General features: G+C 42.6%; 1 protein-coding gene across 2 annotated transcripts in view; it reads right to left on the bottom strand.

Annotated features, from left to right (window-relative positions):
• LOC149787116 (uncharacterized) overlaps window positions 1-21,354 on the bottom strand; it is a 153,259-nt gene that overhangs the window by 125,346 nt on the left and 6,559 nt on the right. Inside the window, exons 1-2 of one of the 2 annotated variants that reach the window (XM_089977630.1) lie at window positions 1,099-1,246; window positions 604-748 (exon numbers count right to left, since the gene is read on the bottom strand). In XM_089977630.1, the coding sequence (XP_089833756.1) occupies window positions 604-673 (70 nt within the window). In that variant the 5' untranslated portion in view covers window positions 674-748; window positions 1,099-1,246. Of the gene's footprint in view, window positions 1-603; window positions 749-1,098; window positions 1,247-21,354 lie in introns of those variants that run through there. The other variant, XM_089977631.1, reaches the window with a different exon arrangement.

A 21,354-nucleotide genomic window follows, 5' to 3' on the forward strand; every position in this document is an offset into this window, starting at 1 on the left:
AAATTAAATGTGCTGTTTGGCCCGGGCCCCTTTCCGGACCCGTGCCCTGAGGATATATCCCCGTTTGCCCCTCCCCCTCTCATCGGCCCTGCATGCATAACATAGCAAGTTCCTACGGTGGTAAATTTACCATATTTAGACAGACAAGACCATTTTTCCAATTCATTTCGTTAATCAAATCAAAAAATGGCGGCCAGGATGTTCATTAATAACAAAAAATTCCAGACGGCGTGGTTTAAAAAAACAAACATTTTCCCACGATCGCAGCCAATCAGCAAAGAGAATACTGCACAATAATTTCATGGGCATATATGGATGAATCAGAATCACATAAAGTGATATGTTCACATGTTGAAATATCAACAATATGAACCTGCACACACTTTAGGCAAACGGTTCCGAATATGTGATAATAACATTGAAAAAATTGTTTGGTATGAAATGGAATAAGGTACGTTCTTGATGCAGATTTATATATGTAATTTAACATTAAACTATTGAAATAAAAAGACTACTTCTAAGTCCCACTTTTCCGTTTCTAATAGTTGGGTGGATCATGTTATCAGTGTTTAAGTTTTTAACTTATATTGATCTATCACATACCCGTTTTTAGTTCCAGAGTCCCATCTCTGACCAACCTGCAAGCAGAATCTTGTGCTCTTGATGTGGCCATCGTGTCGTTTTAATTTGCTGTGGATCTAGATGTAGTGAATTGTCAACTTGACAAAGTGCCAGTATTAGGGCTCGGCTGCAAAAGACAGAAAAATATTTCTAACCAAAATCGATGTATATACCTACTATTTAATTTAGAAATACTTATTGAGATAGTATGTAAAAGAACAATATCAGGCATCAGATAAATATGTACTATTAAGCACTACAGAACTACATCTAGATTACAAGCATGTACAAATTGAAACACCATGTATAGTTGAGTTGCAAAAAAGTCGGAAACAGTATTCAACCAGCATTAATAATGTAATAAAATTGTTAACCTCATTTATAATTAATTTACCTTCAGAGTCGGCTATTGAGAATAAAATTAACGATTGAAATGTACATATTAAATATGTTTGTTAAACACCAGTTCTTGTTCACCTGGTAGAAGGCCAATTTCATGGCACGGACCTGCATATCTCGTCTGCCGTCCTAGGTGTGGTTTGTCAATCAGTACAAGCGACACTAAAATAAAGCATTCTAATTAATACTCTCCGTAAACATACCAGTAAATCATTGTAATAAATAATCCCCGAAAACATAAAGGTAAATCACATATGTAAATGATCGCCATACTCGAAAATGTAAATCAGCTGAGTAAATATTAACCGGAAACATAAAACTAAATAATCTAAAAAAGAAATAATCCTGTGTCGAAAAGCCGAATGTTCTAAAGCGCTCGCCTTCACGACCACTCCCACCTCGTGTCAGACTGCGTGGGCTCAAGTCTCAGATTCGGCCAATGTAAGTATGTGATAAAGCTAAGAGTAACTTCCCGTGAGTCGGTGGTTCTTACTGACGTCTCGCCGGATTCTTCCTTCACCAGTAATGCTGGCCGCCATGTATAGCCTATCTTGTAATTAGACATGGCAATACAATCCGAAAATAACAATAACGAAAATAGCCAAGTTCAAGATAAAAGTAAATAATTATAATATATGTTGCTTACATACTTAATTTTGTATGGGTCTTTTAAACCTGTATATTAAATGTCATTAATAATGTCTTGTTTATATGAACCAGTCCCATCGGATGCTTTCATCTTTAATTTTTAATGCATTTTCACTATATATATATATATATATATATATATATATATATATATATATATATATATATATATACTGGCGATGATTGTGTTTTTTTTTATCTGATACAATCCCATTTGATGTTTTGCAACCTGAACGTTGTACTATAATATTTTCCTTGAATATTTACATTATTGCAATGAACATTGAATCATGTTTTCAAGAACACATTAACATTATTGAATACCTGGCAGCATCAAGGAATTAACATCTCTGAATACCCATTAACTTGAAATGAACTATATCAAGGAATTAAATTGTCTGAATACCCATTACCTTGAAATGATCTGTCTCAAGGAATTAACATGTCTGAATACCCATTAATTTAAAATGAACTGTATCAAGGAATTAAATTGTCTGAATACCCATTAGCTTGAAATGATCTGTCTCAAGGAATTAACATGTCTGAATACCCATTAACTTGTAATGAGCTGTATCAAGGAATTAAAATGTATGTATACCCATTAGCTTGAAATGATCTGTATCAAGAAATTAACATGCCTGAATACACATTAACTTCAAATGATCTGTATCAAGGAATTAACATTTCTAAATACACATCAACTTGAAATGAGCTGTATCAAGGAATTTAAACGTATGAATACCCATTAACTTTTAATGAGCTGTATCAAGGAATTAAAATGTATGAATACCCATTAACGTGAAATGAGCTGTATCAAGGGATTAACATGTCTGAATACCCATTAACTTGAAATGAGCTGTATCAAGGAATTAAAATGTATGAATACCCATTAGCTTGAAATGATCTGTATCACGGAATTAACATGTATGAATACCCATTAGCTTGAAATGATCTGTATCACGGAATTAAAATGTATGAATACCCATTAGCTTGAAATGATCTGTATCAAGGAATTAACATGCCTGAATACCCATTAACTTGTAATGAGCTGTATCAAGGAATTAAAATGTATGAATACCCTTTAACGTGAAATGAGCTGTATCAAGGGATTAACATGTCTGAATACCCATTAACTTGCAATGAGCTGTATCAAGGAATTAAAATGTATGAATACCCATTAACGTGAAATGATCTGTATCAAGGAATTAACATGCCTGAATACATATTAACTTCAAATGATCTGTATCAAGGAATTAACATGTCTGAATACACATTAACTTGAAATGAGCTGTATCAAGGAATTAAAATGTGTGAATACCCATTAACCTGTAATGAGCTGTATCAAGGAATTAAAATGTATGAATACCAATTAACGTGAAATAAGCTGTATCAAGGGATTAACATGTCTGAATACCCATTAACATGAAATGAGCTGTATCAAGAAATTAACAGGTCTGAATACCCATTAACTTGAAACGAACTGTATCAAGGAATTAAAATGCATGAATACCCCTTAGCTTGAAATCAGCTGTATCAATGAATTAACATGTCTGAATACACATTAGTAGTGAATGGGGGCACTTTACGGACAATGGGAATTAGCATTACAAGACCCCTTGGGGCACTTTACGGACAAGGGAAAATTAACATGGAGAAAAATCGTGGGGCACTTTACGGACAAGGGGATTTAACATGGCAATAAATCGTGGGTCACTTTACGGACAAGGGGAATTTAACATGGGAATAAATCGTGGGTCACTCTACGGACAAGGGGAATTTAACATGGGATTTTTTTTTTTTAAAAAAAATTTAAAAAAATTTTTGTAAAAAATTTTTTTAAAAAAAGGGGTAGGCAATTCAAAGACTATCTCTTTTCGAGAAATATGGCTGGCCCTGAAAAGGGCCTTTGGGTTTTTTCTTCTTCTTCTTCTTTTAACTTCTTAACTTCTTCCACCATCCTCTTATTTTGTCCATCATTCCTTTCCTCTTTTTCTTTTCTGTTTCCGGCAACCAGTCCGGGTGGCCCATGGCCCGGAACTTCTCTTGAATTTTCATCCAGTTTGTGTTCAGTTTTTCTAATTCATCCCTTTTTTTTCTATTTTCTTCTTCTTTTCTTTCCTTTGACCACTTTTCTTTGATCTTCTTGACCTCTTCGGTCAGCACATTCCTCATTAGTTCTTCAGCTTTCTTAAGTTTTTCTAACCCCCACTTCGCGAAACACCAATCTGTCCATTCTACAATGTCTTCTAGAAAGCACCTTGCACTCGTCACATGATCTATCGCTTCTTTTAACTTACCCACTTTGACATACGGTGGGTTAATTAAACCTCTGATTCTCTTCTCCTCATCCTCTATCATTTCTTTTACAATATTTACGGATAAGTGGAGGCTGGTTACTTGTCTTGAGACAAAGTCTTTTGTCACTGCATACCTCCATTCCTGTTCAACCCTTTCTACTACACTCAATCCATCTACCATCCAATACCAACTTCCCATAAGATCGTTGTATAAAGCTGAAGCTGCTGGCATCTTCTTGTTTGCTTATTCCGTAGAATGGGTTCCAATGGCCAACACTGTTAGTTTTATACTGAAAGCGCGTACGTGAAGGAAAACATCCCCTAAAAACATAAAATTGATCTTACCTAGATCATGACCCAACAACGCGCGAACGTGAAGGAAAACATCCCCCTACTTTTTCATTTCATATAATATAACCCCAACTGTACTCTCCACATACGCTAAGAAACAATTAATAAACCCATAATCTACTATTCACACAAACATACCTGAGCTCTTATAAACACTAACACACCAACACATACCCTCACACATTAAAAAGAGTTAGTGTTTATATTCACACTACTCCACCTACACACATTGGCAAATCGATCGTTATTTCTTTTCTAGAGTATTGGGTAGCCCTGAAAAGGGCTGTTTTGTTTGGAACTTCATGGACACCTGGTTAATGGTGGCACCTTCCAGGCCTGGCGCCACATACACATCTTATCCCCCAGTTACTTTTTACCTTTTGGGGAGAGAGAGCAGAGGCAGGATATGTCGCTTCAGAATCCCAATTTTCGCTCTCTGGGATTCTGAAATTTTTTCTTCTCTCCTTTTCCTCCTCCTCTTCTTTGTATCTTCTCTCCTCCTCTTTGTATCTTCTTTCTTCTTCTTCTTTATATCTTCTCTCCTCCTCTTCTTTGTTTCTTCTTTCCTCCTCTCTTATCCTTCCCTCCTCGACAATGGCTTCCGCGGCCAGTTCATTTAATATGCGCCTGGCATATTCCAGATGCACATGAAGCTCCAACAGTTTCTCCAGTCTCGTGTTCATTTTTGGTGTTGATCAATCAACAAGGGTAGCTGGACTGCCGAACGAGTTTCAATTTATAGTGAAAGCGCGTACGTGAAGGAAAACATCCCCTAATAACATAAAATTCATCTTACCTAGATCATGACCAAAAAACAACAACAACAACGCGCGGACCTAAAAGAAACACTCACTCACTTTTTTATGCTACCCATCACTATTTTAAATTTTTTTATAAATCACTTCAATAGACTATCCACATACGCAAGGCAATCCAATCTAACCCCAAATATACATCTCAAACAGCCCAAAAAACCAAACATCATTTTAATCTACTATCCACACCAACCTACTTTATCACTTACAAACACACAAACACACACAAACACATACCCTCACATTTTTAAGAAAGAGTTAGTGTTTATTTTCACACTACTCTACCTACACACACTGGCAAATCGATCGTTATTTCTTTTCTAGAGTATTGGGTAGCCCTGAAAAGGGCTGTTTTTTTGGTTTTGCTATGGCATTCTTTTTAGTTTCTAAGAATGCGATGTCCTCTGAGGATAGACTTTCTGGCAATAGGTCTGCTTCTTCGGAAAGAGAAGAAGAACTCTTTAGTGTCGATACGACAATCGACAAAGCCTCTGTCAGCTTCAGGTTGCTGCTGTTGCTGTTGTTGCTGCTGTTGCTGCTGTCTCTGAAGTCTGTACTTCTCTGTCCATTCTTCTTTCTCCCTGTTCATTTCTTCTCTGAAGAGCTCTTCTATCAGGTCTTCAGTGATTTTTAACATTCTCACATTCTCTATTTCTTCTGGTTTCGGTATCAGACTGTGTCTGACCCTATGCAAATTCACGTAGGCTTCGTTGAGCTTAGCTAGTTTGGAGCACATCTTCTTAGGAGGATGAGTCGACAATGGATGGCTAGACTGGGAACAACCCGGTTCTTAAAGTTAAAGCGCGGACGTGAAGGAAAACATCCCCACACGGTTTTCGAGCCGCAACGTTCATGAGAGGGATAGTAAGAAATGAAAGAGCATCAATCCAACATTCTTATAGCTAAACAAACCACAAAGGCATTTTTTTCTAAACACAACATTTTTTATTCAAAAAATCACTTAACACTAAACATCAACATTTTTAACAATAATCCAACATGATAACATCAAACAATTTTTTTCTTCAAATACAATCTACTTTAAACAAGGCTGACAACGTTGTGAATGAAATTGTGATTTCCACTGTTGGAAATCATTAGGCCATTGATGGACACTACGTTTCCTAGCTTGAGACAAAAGATAAGCATAATGGTCACAAAACCATCGATCTACTTTCACATCGTTTCTAGCAGAAGAACGAGGATCGAAATGAGTCACTAAATGTTCTAAGGAATAGCCCAGGCTGCGATGATGCAGAAAATACACACAATATTGTCCACACACCAAGGAATCTGTGCCTTGTAATTTCACATTATTGAATCGGGTGGTTTGAGCATTTCTTCTCATAAAGTCGATGATATCGTCTTCCAAAGGGGGCAATCCGTACGAATCGAAATATTCCACACAGCCTTCTTGAGGAAAGTAGACGGCTACCCAGTGGGTTCCTGGGAGATGACTTTCGTCCGTGTTGATCACGTAAGCTTGATGGTCTTTAGGTTTGCGATGAGGTAGTTCATCTTTAGCACAGACGACAGGATTCCAAGAAGCTGTATACGAACTGTGGTTCAAAAGGTAATAAAGTTCCCAGGTATCCATTGTTTTCTGTGTTGTTTTTTTTCTTCTTCTTCACAGGTAATAATAAGTTGTCAATTCGATCCTGACTTTTTGCTTGAAAATGTCTGACGAATAAACGGTTATTCGTTCTGTTTCCTCACTCTGATTCAGGAGAGCTTCAATACGATGGATCTCTTGAGTGGTTAATGGTGGACAAGAATGTTCACGCAAGTCTTTATACCACTGGTGCAACACGTCTTTGTTTGAGATGAGACTCCAAGCTTCGTCCAGATACTCGTCCAATTTTTCTTCTTGACTCAACATCAGGCATTTATCGTGTTGAATTTGACTGGGATGATCGTTTTGACATCCATAGCAATTTTTCTTGATCAATTCCGTCATTTTGTCGACCAAGTGTTTGGCAAAACAGGAGACTAAATGGGCTTCTTGTTCTGGCCATCTCGACTTCATCATGACAATTTCTTCGTCTTTGTCTTGGGATTCTCCTTCCACGGTCTCCTCACATTTCATCTCCAAAGTTTCTTCACTAGGTAAAGAGGGATAACAGTCTTCCATGGCTTCTAGTAATCTAGAATGACTTCTCTCAAACTGTTGATTTCTATCGTATTGTCAAATTCTGCATACAGGATCACGTTCAACGTTGGATCAGCAGGGTCTCGATTTGCAAACTGAATTTCCACACGAATCTGGCCAGATTTTATAGGGTGGAAATGTCCCTCGTCGCTGCCTTGGTCTGGAGTGAAATCGAAAGCCCACAAAGCGTAGCCTCCTGCATAATCTTCGTACGTAATACCGTGACTGGTATTGGTTCCTAACTGTCCGGTGGCTTCGTACAGGGACAAGTACGATCTCAAGTAATTGTTCTGGGCAAAGTTAGGCTCAAAGGGTCGTGTACACAAGGTCTTGCCGTCACGACTGACTTCGATTTTGGACACGCTAGAGTGTCGAAACTCAAAAGGATTTTCGTTGTGAAGTCCATTGAAAGCTGAATTCCTGACGATACCAACGATCAAACGCTTGGGTAACTGTCCTTGGAACAGATGATCTTCGATCATGGATCGCTGTCCAACAGGAATGGTGAACGTTTTCACTTCCACACGTCGTATGGGATACTTGGCGGTCGTTCTGCTCAACGTCTGACTGATGTCGTTTCCCACTTTAGGTAACACTTCCACACGGCGTACGTAAAGTCTGGCTTCTTGGATAACAGTTTTGTATTCGTTGGCATGGGCCATCAAATGGAAAGCGGCAGTGCTACGATTCAGTCTCAGGCGAATATCAACTCCGTTCAGTAAATACTTTTCTTGTAACCACATGTCCAAATGCAAACGATCCATCAGTTCTAAACTACGTCCTTGCAAAATTTTAGTTCTACGTGTGTTAAACCCCACATTGTGAGGATTGTCATCTTCTGTCAGGGCTGTGTCGCTAAACGTGCCTGCACCTGCCGTGTCAGGTTTCCATACCACGCAAGCATCCAGATGAGTATTCTTGGCTTCTTTTCCGTACGTCAAGAGATTTTCCAAGTAGGCACGATATGGGTAAGTATCCATGCTGCTGCTGACCAGTTTGTTATTCAAGTACAAGTCCACTTCGCTGAACAAGGAATGCATGAAATTGTTGACGGGCGCTACCCTATCATTGGCTCCAGGATTGGTGTTGTCAGTTTTGATCACTTTGACTTTCAAATACAGGTAACTGCTATTCAGATCGATGTAATCTTCGGGTTGTCCTTTGATTTCGAACTCGATGGGAGCGGAATCCGTCAAAGAGGAGACGGGATGAAATTCCACCCACTGCGATTCTTGCATCGTCATCATGGTGGGGGGCATGGCAAACATATCCAGTTCCGTCTTGGAACAAGCACATGACTCTCGGTGCATCATTTTTTTCTGTGTCTCAATAATCGAAAACGTCTAAGTCTCGAACGGTTCTTCTTTTCTTGGCTTTTCTAGCTTGAAGTCTGGTGAAAGGGTGTTTTCTTCGTCGTCTCTTTCTGCCTTGTCCTTGCTGAATGCCTGACTCGGTAGCGTGCAGGGCATTTATAGGTGTGTCTCGTCGGCCTAAAATGTCTTTGCCCGTTTGCAGCAGGACATTTTTGCCTGCCCTCATGAAGGCTTCTTTAGGGTTTTGTTTGTCGATGATGACATTTTGGAGAAATTCTTTGCCTTGCGTCAGTGCCGCATCTTTCAAGGCGTGCAATCCGCGTGTCACCATCGGTTTCAACACCGGGGCCACCGAACGAAAGGCCGATTTTAACATGTCTCCTAAACCGTGTCCTCGCTGTCGTGCAACCCCTTGGTACACTGGATACATGACTTACTTACGAATCGTGAGAGAACCGTTTTCGAAAATGGAGTTTCACCGTGACTTTTCCTTTGGTGAATGGAATATTTTGTCCCAAATCTCCTTTTATAGTAATGTTGACCGTGTCCAAATACGACTTGCTGACCGGCAAATAATGAGGATGGACAAATTCGCGGTGAACGTGGTAAGTGTTTCCACCTTCCTCGTCAGCGTTTGCGGCAGAATCCACTTTGAAAGGAATGACACGCAGTAACGGCACGGAGGTGTGTCCCACCACGTTGTATTCCACCACATCGGAGTACACGAACATCAAATTCAGTCCTTGGTTCAGTTCTACTGGGGTACGAAATAACTTGCTAAAAGACTCGTTGTCGTAAACGATGGGTAATTCGTTGTTCTTGAGTATGGTCATTCTCAGGTTCATGTCTCCGCCCAACATGTCAAACAATTCAGGACAAAATAAAATGGACATGATTTTACTCCGCTCAAATTTCATCGAGAAGCGACGAGCTACTTTGTGGTACTCCATGGTGACACTTATTTTGGCATGCTCCAAAGCTTTCCCAAACACGCCATTAAACTTGGCAGCTATGACGTTGACCAAATGTTGACCACTGAAATAATAACCTGGGGGAATTAAAAAGTGGTAGGTCCATTTTTGAGTTTTCTCATTATAGATTTTATTGTCATACGTGACTTTCTTATTCAACTCCTGTTGCAATGACTCGTCATGAACTTCCACATTAAAAAAATTTTGATTGGGAATGACATTGAGGACTTGGGTCGGGTGAATGATTTCCACTAAAGCCACTTCCCAATGGGCTTCGTGATCTAAGGGGATGGCCTGAGGTAATTTGGCTGTGTAACAGCACAATGTGTTGTGGGGAAACACCTCCATGGAACTGTCACTGGGTAAGGTTAAGTAAAATTGGTTTTGGTGACTCATAATTCCAGAGTTCTGTGGCTGTCCGAGGGAATATTAGTGGATGTCAGAGGTGTGTCTCCGCCCAAAATGGGGTTCTGGTTGTGGTTGTTGGAGTGGTGACTGGCACTGGCACTGGACACAACGTTCCCGTTCGAGGAGAATTTCAGGGAGGGATTGGGAAGCAGGTAACCGATGCAACTGCTCAATAAAATGGTCCACAATTGTTTGTCTCCTTGTTGCAAACTCAAATTGGCGATGGCTGCCCCGATGACACAATACACCACGAAGATTTGGCAGAAAAAGACGATTTGCGTTTTAGGCACACGTTCTCCACACCACACCCACAAGGGTTGTTTTTGTAAATCTTGCACAGAAGAACTAGGGGAAGAAGGACTGGTCGACGTAGCTGCGTCTGCTGCTGTGTGAAAGGGCATGATGGTCACTTCTTCTTTTTATAGTCGATGACTTGCGAAGCGTCGATCCAAGAATCGAAACTGGGTGGATATCCTTTCCAACGTACTTTGACTTCTTTGACACGTCGTTTGCCCACTTTACGGGTTCTGCGTTCGAGAATGCTTTCGATGTCGTACACGTCGTCTTCTTTTTTGGTGACACGTTGTAACTCGGGCAAATAAAACGTTCCTTTGAGTACTTCTCCGTTCATGTCTTCCAATTTATAGACGGCAGGATGACGGCCATGTACTCGTCCAGTGACGCGAAACAGTTCGGTCGTCCAGTTAGGTAAGTAACCTTTGTCGAAAGTGCGTTTGGTTTTGCCAATGCGCACCCAATCTCCCACGGTCAACTCTCCACTTTTCTTGGGGACAGCCCTCGTCGGGGACGTACCGAACAGGCGCTCGAACACCAGCACTTCGTTGTCGGGAGTCACGTCTTGCGGGGCACGTCCGATGCTTCGATGGTAAGATTGGTTGTACGCTTGCACCAGGTGCGGTAAGATGTCGATGTACTTCAGAGTGTGGTGATGCGTAAAATATTTCCACATGCGTTCTTTCAAAGTACGTTGAAAACGTTCCACGATACTGGCTTTGGTTTCGGGATTCTCGGTGGTAAAAAAATGAATGTCACGTTTCTTTAATTCTTTTTGGAAAGCTTGGTTCAGAAATTCGGTGCCTTTGTCCGTTTGCCATCGAAGAGGGCGACGACCGCTTTGTTTCAACACCCGTTGCAGGGCTCGCACTAACTCGCTGCTCGATTTGGAAGTCAAGGGCACGACCCAGGCAAATTTGGAAAAGACGTCGATGACACAAAACAAATATTTGTAGCCGCGATTGTAGCTGGCCAAATGAGAGACATCGGCTAAATCGGCTTGCCATTGATGATCGATGCCTTCCACTCGGGTGCGACTTCTGGCAAACTTGCGTCGAATGGGTTTGTGTAAAGTGTAGGTAGCTTGTTCTTGTAACCATCGTTGCACTTGAGGTAAACGGAGACTTTTCAGTCGAGTTTTGGCAGCACGATACAATTTTTGAACTCCTGCGTAACCTGCAGGATGGGAGGGATCGTAGTAAATGCTGGCTAAGACTTTTTCCATTTTTTGTGTTGGTTGATGTGTTAATAAGGCACCCACTCTTGGAAGAGGCTACTCTTTTTCTCTTGGGGTATTTTCTTGGATTGCAAGGCTTTGCGTGTGCGACCAGCAATAGGTGTCGAAGAGGAGGAGGAGGATGTCTGTGCAGGGGATATCGGTTCTTGTTTCACTTCTGTCTTCACTTTCTTTTTCTCTTGTGATGAAGAAGGGGTGGCCATCATCTTTTTAATCCATCCAATTCTGGAGGTAGGTGGTGTTGTTAACTTGCGTACTTTTTCTGGTGGAGTTAGAAACCCTTCCTCTTCTTCTTCTCCTTTTTCTGTCTTGACCACTGGTACTGGTACTGGTACTGGTGATGGTGCTGGACTTTTCATCAAGGTCTTAAAATCTTTCAGAGTGGGTAGAGCTGTTTCGTCTAAAGCTTTCTGGTGAAAGAGTTGCAATCGTTGCAAGAGTTGACCGTACTTTTGCGATTTTTCTGTTTCGGACAAATCTTGGCGATCCATCAAGGACTGCAATTCGTGTTGTAACTGGGACATTTCGCTCAAATTGGGATTGGGAGGTAAATGCGGGGTGCGTTGTTCTTGCCACCGATGGTATTCCATCCATCGTTTGTAAGGCACTAAAGCTAGTTTTCGTCCTTCCATGGGGGTTGTCAGGGGTCGATTCTGAGATCTTGGAACTTCCGAGGCCTTTTTATCTTGCTCCCACCAGTCCTCCCAACATGGTTCCCAAGACTCCTTTCAGTATGGGGCCTAACAAGAGAGGTAAAATGCCTCCACGTTGGACCAACATCTTCTTTTTTTGACGAATGGGAATTTTCTTTTGAACCATTTGGCGAAGAACGTGACGATGTTTGCCTAAGCATTGTTTCTGGTGTTTGGACAAAGGGATCGTGCCTTTCAAAACGTTCAAACAACATTCGCACACGGTATCGATGACCTCTTTGGAGGCCGTTTGAATGAGTTTTTTTCGTAGGGGTGAAGAAGCTTTGGACAGGACAGATAACAGGTCCCCATGTTTAGCTAAACGTGGTGGCAGTCCTTTCCTTTTCTTTCCTTGGGGTTTTCTGGAGGGTGACATTTTTTGCTTGTGGGTTCCGGGACATTCACCGAACAGACACTAACGTCGATGACTTAACGCACGCCCTTTTATCTTTTTTTTTTTGAGACTATCGCTTTGTCATAAAGGTGACAATGTTTTTCCCAAAATCACCAAGGAATCCTCCCCTTTGTTGACGCCTCTTTTTCTTGGAACGACTGTGTCTTTTCTTAGGGTAATGTCGATGCTTGGCTAAGCGCTTTGTCGGATGACGCGTCTGCCTTTGTCTCTTTCTTTTGTGGCTTCTTGGAGGTGACATCTTTTTTACAAGTTCACTGATACCCCGACTTGGTCACAGGCTCTTTTTATACTGGAACGCGTCGCCACTGATTGTCTTTACGTTTTATCGATTTGAGGACAGGCATGACACGTCGTGCAGGGGTACGCAACGGACTAAATCGAGCCAGTTCTTGCTTGGACAAATCCAGTAAACTTTGTAACATGCCCGATCTTTCTTGGACTTTCATTTTGGGAGAAGGTACTTTGTGAGCAGCAGCCACTGCCGCTAAATGGGAAGGTCCTGCCACTGGGGAAGTTCTTTTGGGGGTCATCAACGGAGAAGTTCTTGGTGTAATCAACGTCTCCAAGTACTCTTCAGTTCCTGGTGACATCAACGGAGAAGTGGACAAACGTGAGGCTGCCGGAGACGTTGTGGCAGGTCGTGGCTTGCGAGTGTAAGGTTGCGTCCTGGCCGAAGTGCCTCTCTTGCGACTAGTTTTCTTCTTCTGTGGACTTTTCTTTTTCTGGGGACTTTTTCTCTGTTTCTTTTTATGGGGGCTTCTTTTCTTTTTCCGGGGTGATGGCGGTGGTGTCTGGTAAGAGGAGGGTCCTGCCACTGGAGAAGTTATTCTTCTTGGGGACCTGGTCTTTTTCTTTTTCTTCTTGGGGCTTCGTTGGACTTTTGTCTTGGGGAGAACTTTGGGGGCATTAGGATCCCATCTTAAGAGTGAGCGAATGATGACCCCTCCTAGAGTACCGCTCCCTCCAGGTTTCAAAATGATTTGTTTTTTGGTTTGAGTGTCGATGCGGGGATCGGCCAGTTGGACCAAAGCGACTTTGTTTCGATCGAAAAAGCGTTGGGTTTGATGAGGAATCTGAATGATTCCTTGGAGTATTTGACGTGCCGTCACCGTGAACCATCGTAAGACTTCTTTGAGACTAGCTTCTAAGACACGAGCTCGTGTTTGTGGATCTTTTTCTCGACTGATGCCATACAAGGCACGAATCAATTTGACGGGAAGATGCGACTGAAGGGACGTCATGTTCACACTGTGTGAGACAGACGAAAAAGGGTCTGAGGTTTTTATAGATTTTTTCATGGGGAGTGAAATGAAGTCGAGGACGGAGACGTGTACAGGACAGGCCCTCCGTCTTGGCACCAGTGGTGAAACAAGTGGGTACGAAATCGCAAATCCTCGGGGGTCGTAGGTTTCAAATCGACGAGTAAATAGGCGTGTGGCGTTTGAGTGGCATCGTCGTACGCCTGAGTCAGCCAAGGCGTTCCTAACTGTTTGGCTAAGACTTGCACTTGCGATTTATCTCGAGGACTTTTAAACAAGACCACGTAATGCGCATTGAGACTGATGGTGCGATGGGCTTTACTTTGTTGAAACAAATTTTGGGTGATGTAAACGACACTGGCATTACGGTGATGCCCTTTGCGCGTAAACCACAATTTAATTTCTTCTTCGTCTTCTCCTAACATGTCGTCGAAAATGACCAAATGGGTTAGACGGGAGTCAGAGACGATGCCATCGTCTTCTTTAGGAATGCCTTCCACAAACACGATGGAATCGCCTTGACTTTCACGCAAGAAGCTGTACGCCGATTGCCACTCTTTGTAACACCACACAATCCGTTGAGGGGGCCGATCGATCAAATGATGTTTATGTTCGATCAAACGTTTGACGAATTCGGTTTTGCCTGAACCGCTAGGTCCAGCAATGAGCATGTTAAAGGGATGGCGAAGATACAAAGCCTCCCAACTGGCACGATCTAAGTGTTCGTCGATGACTTTGACAGTGGAGGAAGAGGGAGCAGAGACAGCAGAGGTAGCCATGGTATGAGAAATGTCACTTGTGACACGAAAAACAAACAAGACAAGAGTTTATATACTTTTTCAGAACACGTTTATTGAATGTTTCAAATATGAACACGAAAGACAAAAATACATACAACCCAAATAGTGATGTACAGGAATATAAAACACAGCAAAGCGATCAAAGTGGAATATAAACAAGTGTCTGTACAACATGTTTTGGGTAACCAAGATGTCCTAGGGACAGTGTGTAATGTTCTTACAGTCTCTACATGAGGTATTGTCACACAAGTGTCCTCCCGGAATGACCTTTCAGGCATGTCCATGACAGTCCTGTCCTGAAGCGAGTGGTTGTTCTCGGTGACGGGTTCTTCTGGCACCGTCACTAACACGGGTTGAAAAGTAACTTTTTTCCTTGAACAACTCTTGTGCATACTGGGCCACTTCTTGGGTCCAAGTCTCAAAACCCCCCTTTTTCCAATCACGAACATCTGTCCAATGAGGGTGTAAGTCACAAGCTACACACACATCGTCATACACGTCTTGGGTCGCTAAAAGTTGACGAATCTTTTTTTCCTGTTGAGGTCGAGAAGTATCCAGATGAAAACGCAAGGCTTTGAACAAAAGGAGTTTTTCGTGACCATTTAAGGCCATGGAGGTGGTAAGTACTGATCGTAAAGAGTCCACAAAGAATCGGCTGGTAAACGAAATCCCAGAAAACAAGTCACTAAGACACACACCACTTGTCGTCCAAAATTGAATGGATACAGTTCTTGTAATAATCGATGGTAATGATCCACGGTTTGAATATGGTCATTGAGTTCCTTCCACGGAATCTGTTGGATGACATGTGACATAAACCGTGGCATGGCAGCCTCTTTTTATATTCTCTTTTTTTCGGATGCAATAGACGTACTTTCTAGCCAGAGATCTTCGTTCTCCAGTAGGGAATCTAAATCTTGCATACTGTAACCGAAACGTCAGAGTTCGTTTAGGTGTTTCCTCTTCCTCTAAGTAGATTCCACGTAAAATATGTTGGTAATCCTTTAACTTGTCTTCCTCAATGTATTGCTGTAGGTGAATCTCGAAGTAACCATAATTATGAACATGTCGATCATTAGCGACCTCAAAGTTTTGAACAATGTCTGACCATTGAAAGAATTTCTGACGAATCAGTTCTCTTATACCATTCAAGTACCAGTGGTTAAAGATCTGGTGACGTATCGGATGCAATTGTTCTTTACGTTTCACTTGTATTTTCACCAGCTCTCGGTAAATGCGTTCTCTCAACTCCACAGGCAAAGCACGAATGTTCTCTTGTAAAGTATCCATGAATAGGTCATACTAAATCCTCTTTGGTCTGACACAAGAAATGTACTCTTTGCACAAACATGGTTTCACTTCAGTGTCGAATTTAAATCGTTGAGTCACTAATCTACACATTACAATTCGTTCAGAAGTTTCCTCTTTCACCAAGTTGACATTGTGTGAAAGATGTTGGTAATTCGTTAACTCTTCCTCTGGAATTCGATGCAGTACGTTTACAATGTAGTAGATAGAATCGTCAATACCAAACCATTCCTTTTTATAACCAGGAGGTCGTTGATCAATGTCTGTCCAATGGAACACTTTCAATTGAATCAGTCCTTGTATAGCCTGAAGGTACCAGTGGTTCAAACACCGGTGACGTATCGGATGCAATTGTTCTTTACGTTTCACTTGTATTTTGACCAGTTCTCGATAAATGCGTTCTCTCAACTCCACAGGCAAAGCACGAATGTTCTCTTGTAAAGTATCCATGAACAGATGATTATGGTAAAAAGTTACTTCAATGTCTCGGTCCCACTAAAGGTAAGTAATGACAATTCGGTGACCATCGAGCATGTTCTACGTAGGCCGAATCTTGCGGTTCCCAGTGGTGAAGTGTCACATCGCAACTGAAGCACCTGACTTTATGTCCTTCGCCCAAGTAGAAAAATCCGGCTCTGGCTAATTCTTCGGGGGTCGGTCCTCCCAGATACTTTGGCCATTTTCCTTTGAACGATTGAAGACGATTTTCAAAGTCGCAGTATTCCGACAAACGCACAGGAAACGAATATTCGTTTTTCACAGGTTCGTTTCGATGAGGGTTGAGTGACATGGGCAGGAGTTTGCTCAGGGCTGGATGACATCCGTAGGGGGGTAGACGTGAAGGTGAACATTCCCCTTTAAACCCGGTAAAATGTCTAAGAGGACGAGCGGCATCACTTTCGCATCCCTCAGGTTTGACACGCACAGCATCCCTTTCCATGATAGGGGTAGTGAGAACAAAGTTCCCATGATGCTTTACGGCATCGCTCAGGTCACAACGTACAGCATCGGTCCCATCGCAAGGCTCACAATCGCACTCGTCTGCAAACTCCGTTACACAATTACAATGGTAACCACATGGACAATCGCAGTTTCCTTCCGGACATTTTCCGTCGCAATGCATGGGTCTTATCCATCCAGTATTAGTCACACTAGAGGAAGATACAACTTTTTTACAATCCCCAAACTGGAACGATGTCTCTTTCAAAGTATTCATCTTGTTCGCTCGGTCTTGCTAGTCACAATGAACTATCGATCTTGTCTAGGGTTTCTTTTTTATATACAGACCAATACCGACGTGACCGTACGGCAACGTAAAGTGATTGGGAAGTCGCACTCGCTTCTGGTATACAATTTGATAGACTTTTTCCAAGGGTCGACTGACGATGTGGTGAGTGGGTAAACGTACAATCTTGTTCGGTTGGTAAGTGGTCACTTTAAAGTTTCCATCCTCTCCCGATTGCAAGGCTTCTTTCAATACCCCAAAGTTCACCACTCGACTGGTACGATAATTCAGAGTCAGTCCTTTCACTTTGCACGTCGTGTGCACTTCTCCTTGTTTGTCCCGGTATTCGTAGCCGTAATTTTTGGGACCGCCACTGACGAAACTTAGAATCTTGTCGTCGGGATGCTCGTCTGTCCAGGCTCCTAAACGGTCTCCTTCGATGTTAGGGTGCTGTTGAATCGGGTGATGGATGTAAATGCAACTGTCCGTGTCAAAGTACAGGACGCGTTCTTCTAACAGTTCTAAAGCTTCGTACAATTTTAAGCGAGCATGAGCTGTCACGTAAGCCGCAATGATGACATTTCCAAAAGGGTCGTCTTGTACAAAGTCCAAATCTTCTTCGTAATTGACCAAGATCAAATTCTCTCGAACGACGTCCACGTGTTTCATGTATTTGGTTTTGTCGTGAATCATCTGGAAGTAGCGGGAAGGTTCTGTCAAATATTCCGTCTTGGGTAAACACGGTCGTTGTGCCATTTTACCCCACAAGCAATTTAACATCACTTTGGCAAACGATCTCCTGCCTTCGTTTTTCTCGATGTGGTCTAAAGAGATGCCTTCTTGTTCGTAGTATTTCTCTTTGAATTGTATTTGGTCTTCGGGAGTGTGACACCAGGAAGGATAGCCGCTGGCTTCTTGCTTCAGTTTCAAAAAGGCATCCACGTAGTCGGCGAAAATGCCTTTCTGAGTAGGGTCACCCTTGCGGTATTGTTGTGTCTTGGGAAAGTGGCAAATTTCGTACACTTCTAACAGTTGGTATCCCATGTCCATAGCTTTGAACAATTCTACGCTGACCCAGGTTCCCGTCAAGGCACGTTCTTCCTGGCTGTGCTGACAAGGTTGGTCTTGGTTACACGTTTCGGCACAAGTACGGCACAAGGGAAACATCAATTTGCCTTGACAATGGTGAGGTAAGACGGGATGGTATAGGTTAGTGGGAGGCAAAACTTTACACTTGATCAAGCCTTCGTATTGTCGAATGTTTTTCAGGTCGATGTGTTCCGTTAACAATTGCGGGTGCCCTACAGGAAAGCGACAATATTTGCACACGTAGGGATACAGCGAACACACGTCCAAGTATTTGATTTCTTCTCCTTTCTCTTCGTCGGCTTGGTACAGCAAACAGGTGGCATTGGTCCTTCCTCCGTACAAACTATCCCTCGGGTTCAGCGGGTCCATGAACTGGTAACTTTCCACGAGGCGTTTAAACTCGGGATCGGTTTTCAAGCGGTGATCGTATTCGTGTTCCCACATTTCCACCACTTGGTATCCTTCCTGTTCTAACTTTAGGCGTCGCTGACAAGTGTCCTGGTACAAGTCTTCCATGGTTCGTTGCAAAAACTGATTTTTAGTGCCACGGTCAGGGTAACAGACGGGACATCCGTGAAATAAGCAACCGTTAAACTCGTACACGATCTTGGGGTTTTCTAAGTCCCAGCCATCGACCGAATACGTTCCGATGGTCTTTTCGCCCCCTCCGTTGCGGGCATGCTGAATCCACTTGTCTTCCTTGTCGCACAAGTAATGTAACCAGCGTAGGGCTTTGACCGAGTATTGACGCTTGACAAAGTGGGTCGTTTGAGGGCTGATGACAGCCACGGTGTTTTCAGGCATGAATCGTTGTCGATACACTAAGGAACATGCTTTGGCAATGGTGCAAGCTTCTTTCAAAGGATCGACCCCTCCGTGTTCCATGAACAGTTCTCGAAATTTTCCACAGCAACGTCGTAAAATGTCCACGTCGGAACGACAATACTTTAGCATTTCTTCCTGAAAGTCGAAAGGGTCAGAGGCGTGAGCCTGGTACCAAGCGTAGAAAGCTTCTCTTTGTTCGGTACGCATGTTGTCGGGGTCGTAATAGTGAGCCTCAGGCAAATGGGGTAGAACGGCGTGTTGATTGGCTTCCGTATTGAAAAAGTGTGGAAAGTACCCTTTAGCCATTTCTGTCATTCCAAACGTTTTAGGCATTCGACTCAAAGGCATGGCCAAGTAACTCATCGAATCTTTAAACTGTACTTGTCCCACTTGCATGAAAATGATTTTGGCTCCGTTCAAAGTCACTTTAGGACGCTCGGTGCCTTGTTCCGTATAGTATCTGAGAAGAAACTGTCCATCGTATCCGGAGAAATTGTGAGCCATCACTGTGGCATGGCGATGACAATCTCCGTAACGTTCGATGCCCTCTTGGCTCCACGTCTTGTCGACGGGGTCTAAGACCCATTGGGCAAAATCGGCTAACGTGTTGGGTCCCCGAAAGATTTTTTCACGTCCTCCAGGAATCTTGCTGCAGTGAGGGCAATGACTGAAGATAGGTTCTTGAATGCACTTCTCGCACGCTCGATGAGCCACGCAGAAATTAGGAATGTGAATGCCGGTTTCTTGCATGCATTCGAAATCGAAAAAGATGAAATTGCTTTTCTTCTTGTGACCGTCCTCTTTCTCTGGTGGGGGTTGGTATTTTTGCACGTAACATTGGTGTTCCAAGTCCACGATGTGGTGACAAATGTGACATTTTTTTTTTCCTGAACATACGTGTGCCTTGACACTATTGGTACGTATGCCTTGTCCACACGTAGAGCACAATCTCAGCAGTTGACAAGCGCATTTCTTCTGTGAACCTTGCGTTTTCAGATGTTGTTGGTAACAGGTAGGGCTGACAAACGTGCGCAGACAAGTGGAACAAGGCACTGGTTCTTCGCTCAGACAGGGTGAAGAGGCCAAACATCCTGTGCATTTCGATCCACAATGCTTGTGTTGCTCTCGATTGTTATAACCATGGTCACATTTCTCACAGTAATAACTGTATTTCAGGAATCCGGTGATACTGGTAATGGTATCGAAATGTTCATCGTGATAATAGACATGAATGTATTTTCCGTCCTTAAAGTCTTGCCCTCGAAACAATAGAGGTCCGCGCACTTCTTGAGGGTGCACTTTCAAGGTGTATCGTGGAGCTAGGACATCTTGCAATTTTTGCATCTCAGGAATGCCACAGGGTGTGTCTTTGGACAGGCCAGCTTGTTGCAACAGGAGTTCTGCTTCGTTTCGTTGTTTGGCTCGGTCGGAACGTTGAATAGTGTCCCAGGTTCTTTTCCATTCTACCGTGTCGTTCTTGTTGGCATAGGTTCGTCCCACCACGATGGCACGGGCTAAACACATCTGGTCATGAGGGTTGCTAATTCGGACGAGACTCTTTTTGGTGTTGCGAAGGTCGTCCACCAATAACATCTTTTTGCGTCCTGTCCCTTGAGGAGGAGAGACGTGGGTCATGTCCAGTGTGGCTTTACCATCGGTGATGTCAAACTGATCATTAGATTGTTGTACGTGTTGAATCTTGTCCATGACTTTGGAAGCAGTTAATTCTGCAGGGGTGCTAAACTCGATCCAAACAGGGGATTTCAAACCGTCGTGTTGTACGGAAAGTCTCAAGCGATCGTCTTCTTTGGGTTGACATTGTTGCTTGAGTGCAGTGAGCAAAGAATCCCACACCTCAGTGATGAACACTTCTGCTTTCTCTAACGGCACTTCAGCCTTGAAATCTTTAAACTTCACCGTGTATTTGTAAGCCGTGGTTCTAAATTTTCTAGAGGAGCGCTTTTCCGTCTCTCGAATGGAATAGTACTTTTCAGGGTTGACTAAGGGTGGTGAAATTGGTTTAGAGGGTTCGGATTCTGGTTCACTCATGTCCTCTTCAAAATCACTGGCATGAATTTGTGCCAAGATTTCAGCCCTGGTACGAGGCGATAGATCACGTTTCTGCCTCTTACTTTCTTCTTCTTTCTTCTCGAATGAATGGGATCGTTTCATCTTGAAAGCAAAAAGTCAAATGACTCAAGTTCAAACACCATAAACTACTTTATAGTCATAGTAGAC

The sequence above is a fragment of the Sinohyriopsis cumingii genome, chromosome 12, assembly GCF_028554795.1.
Source record: "Sinohyriopsis cumingii isolate HCF-2022 chromosome 12, ASM2855479v2, whole genome shotgun sequence".
In the NCBI taxonomy this organism is placed as follows: domain Eukaryota; kingdom Metazoa; phylum Mollusca; class Bivalvia; order Unionida; family Unionidae; genus Sinohyriopsis; species Sinohyriopsis cumingii.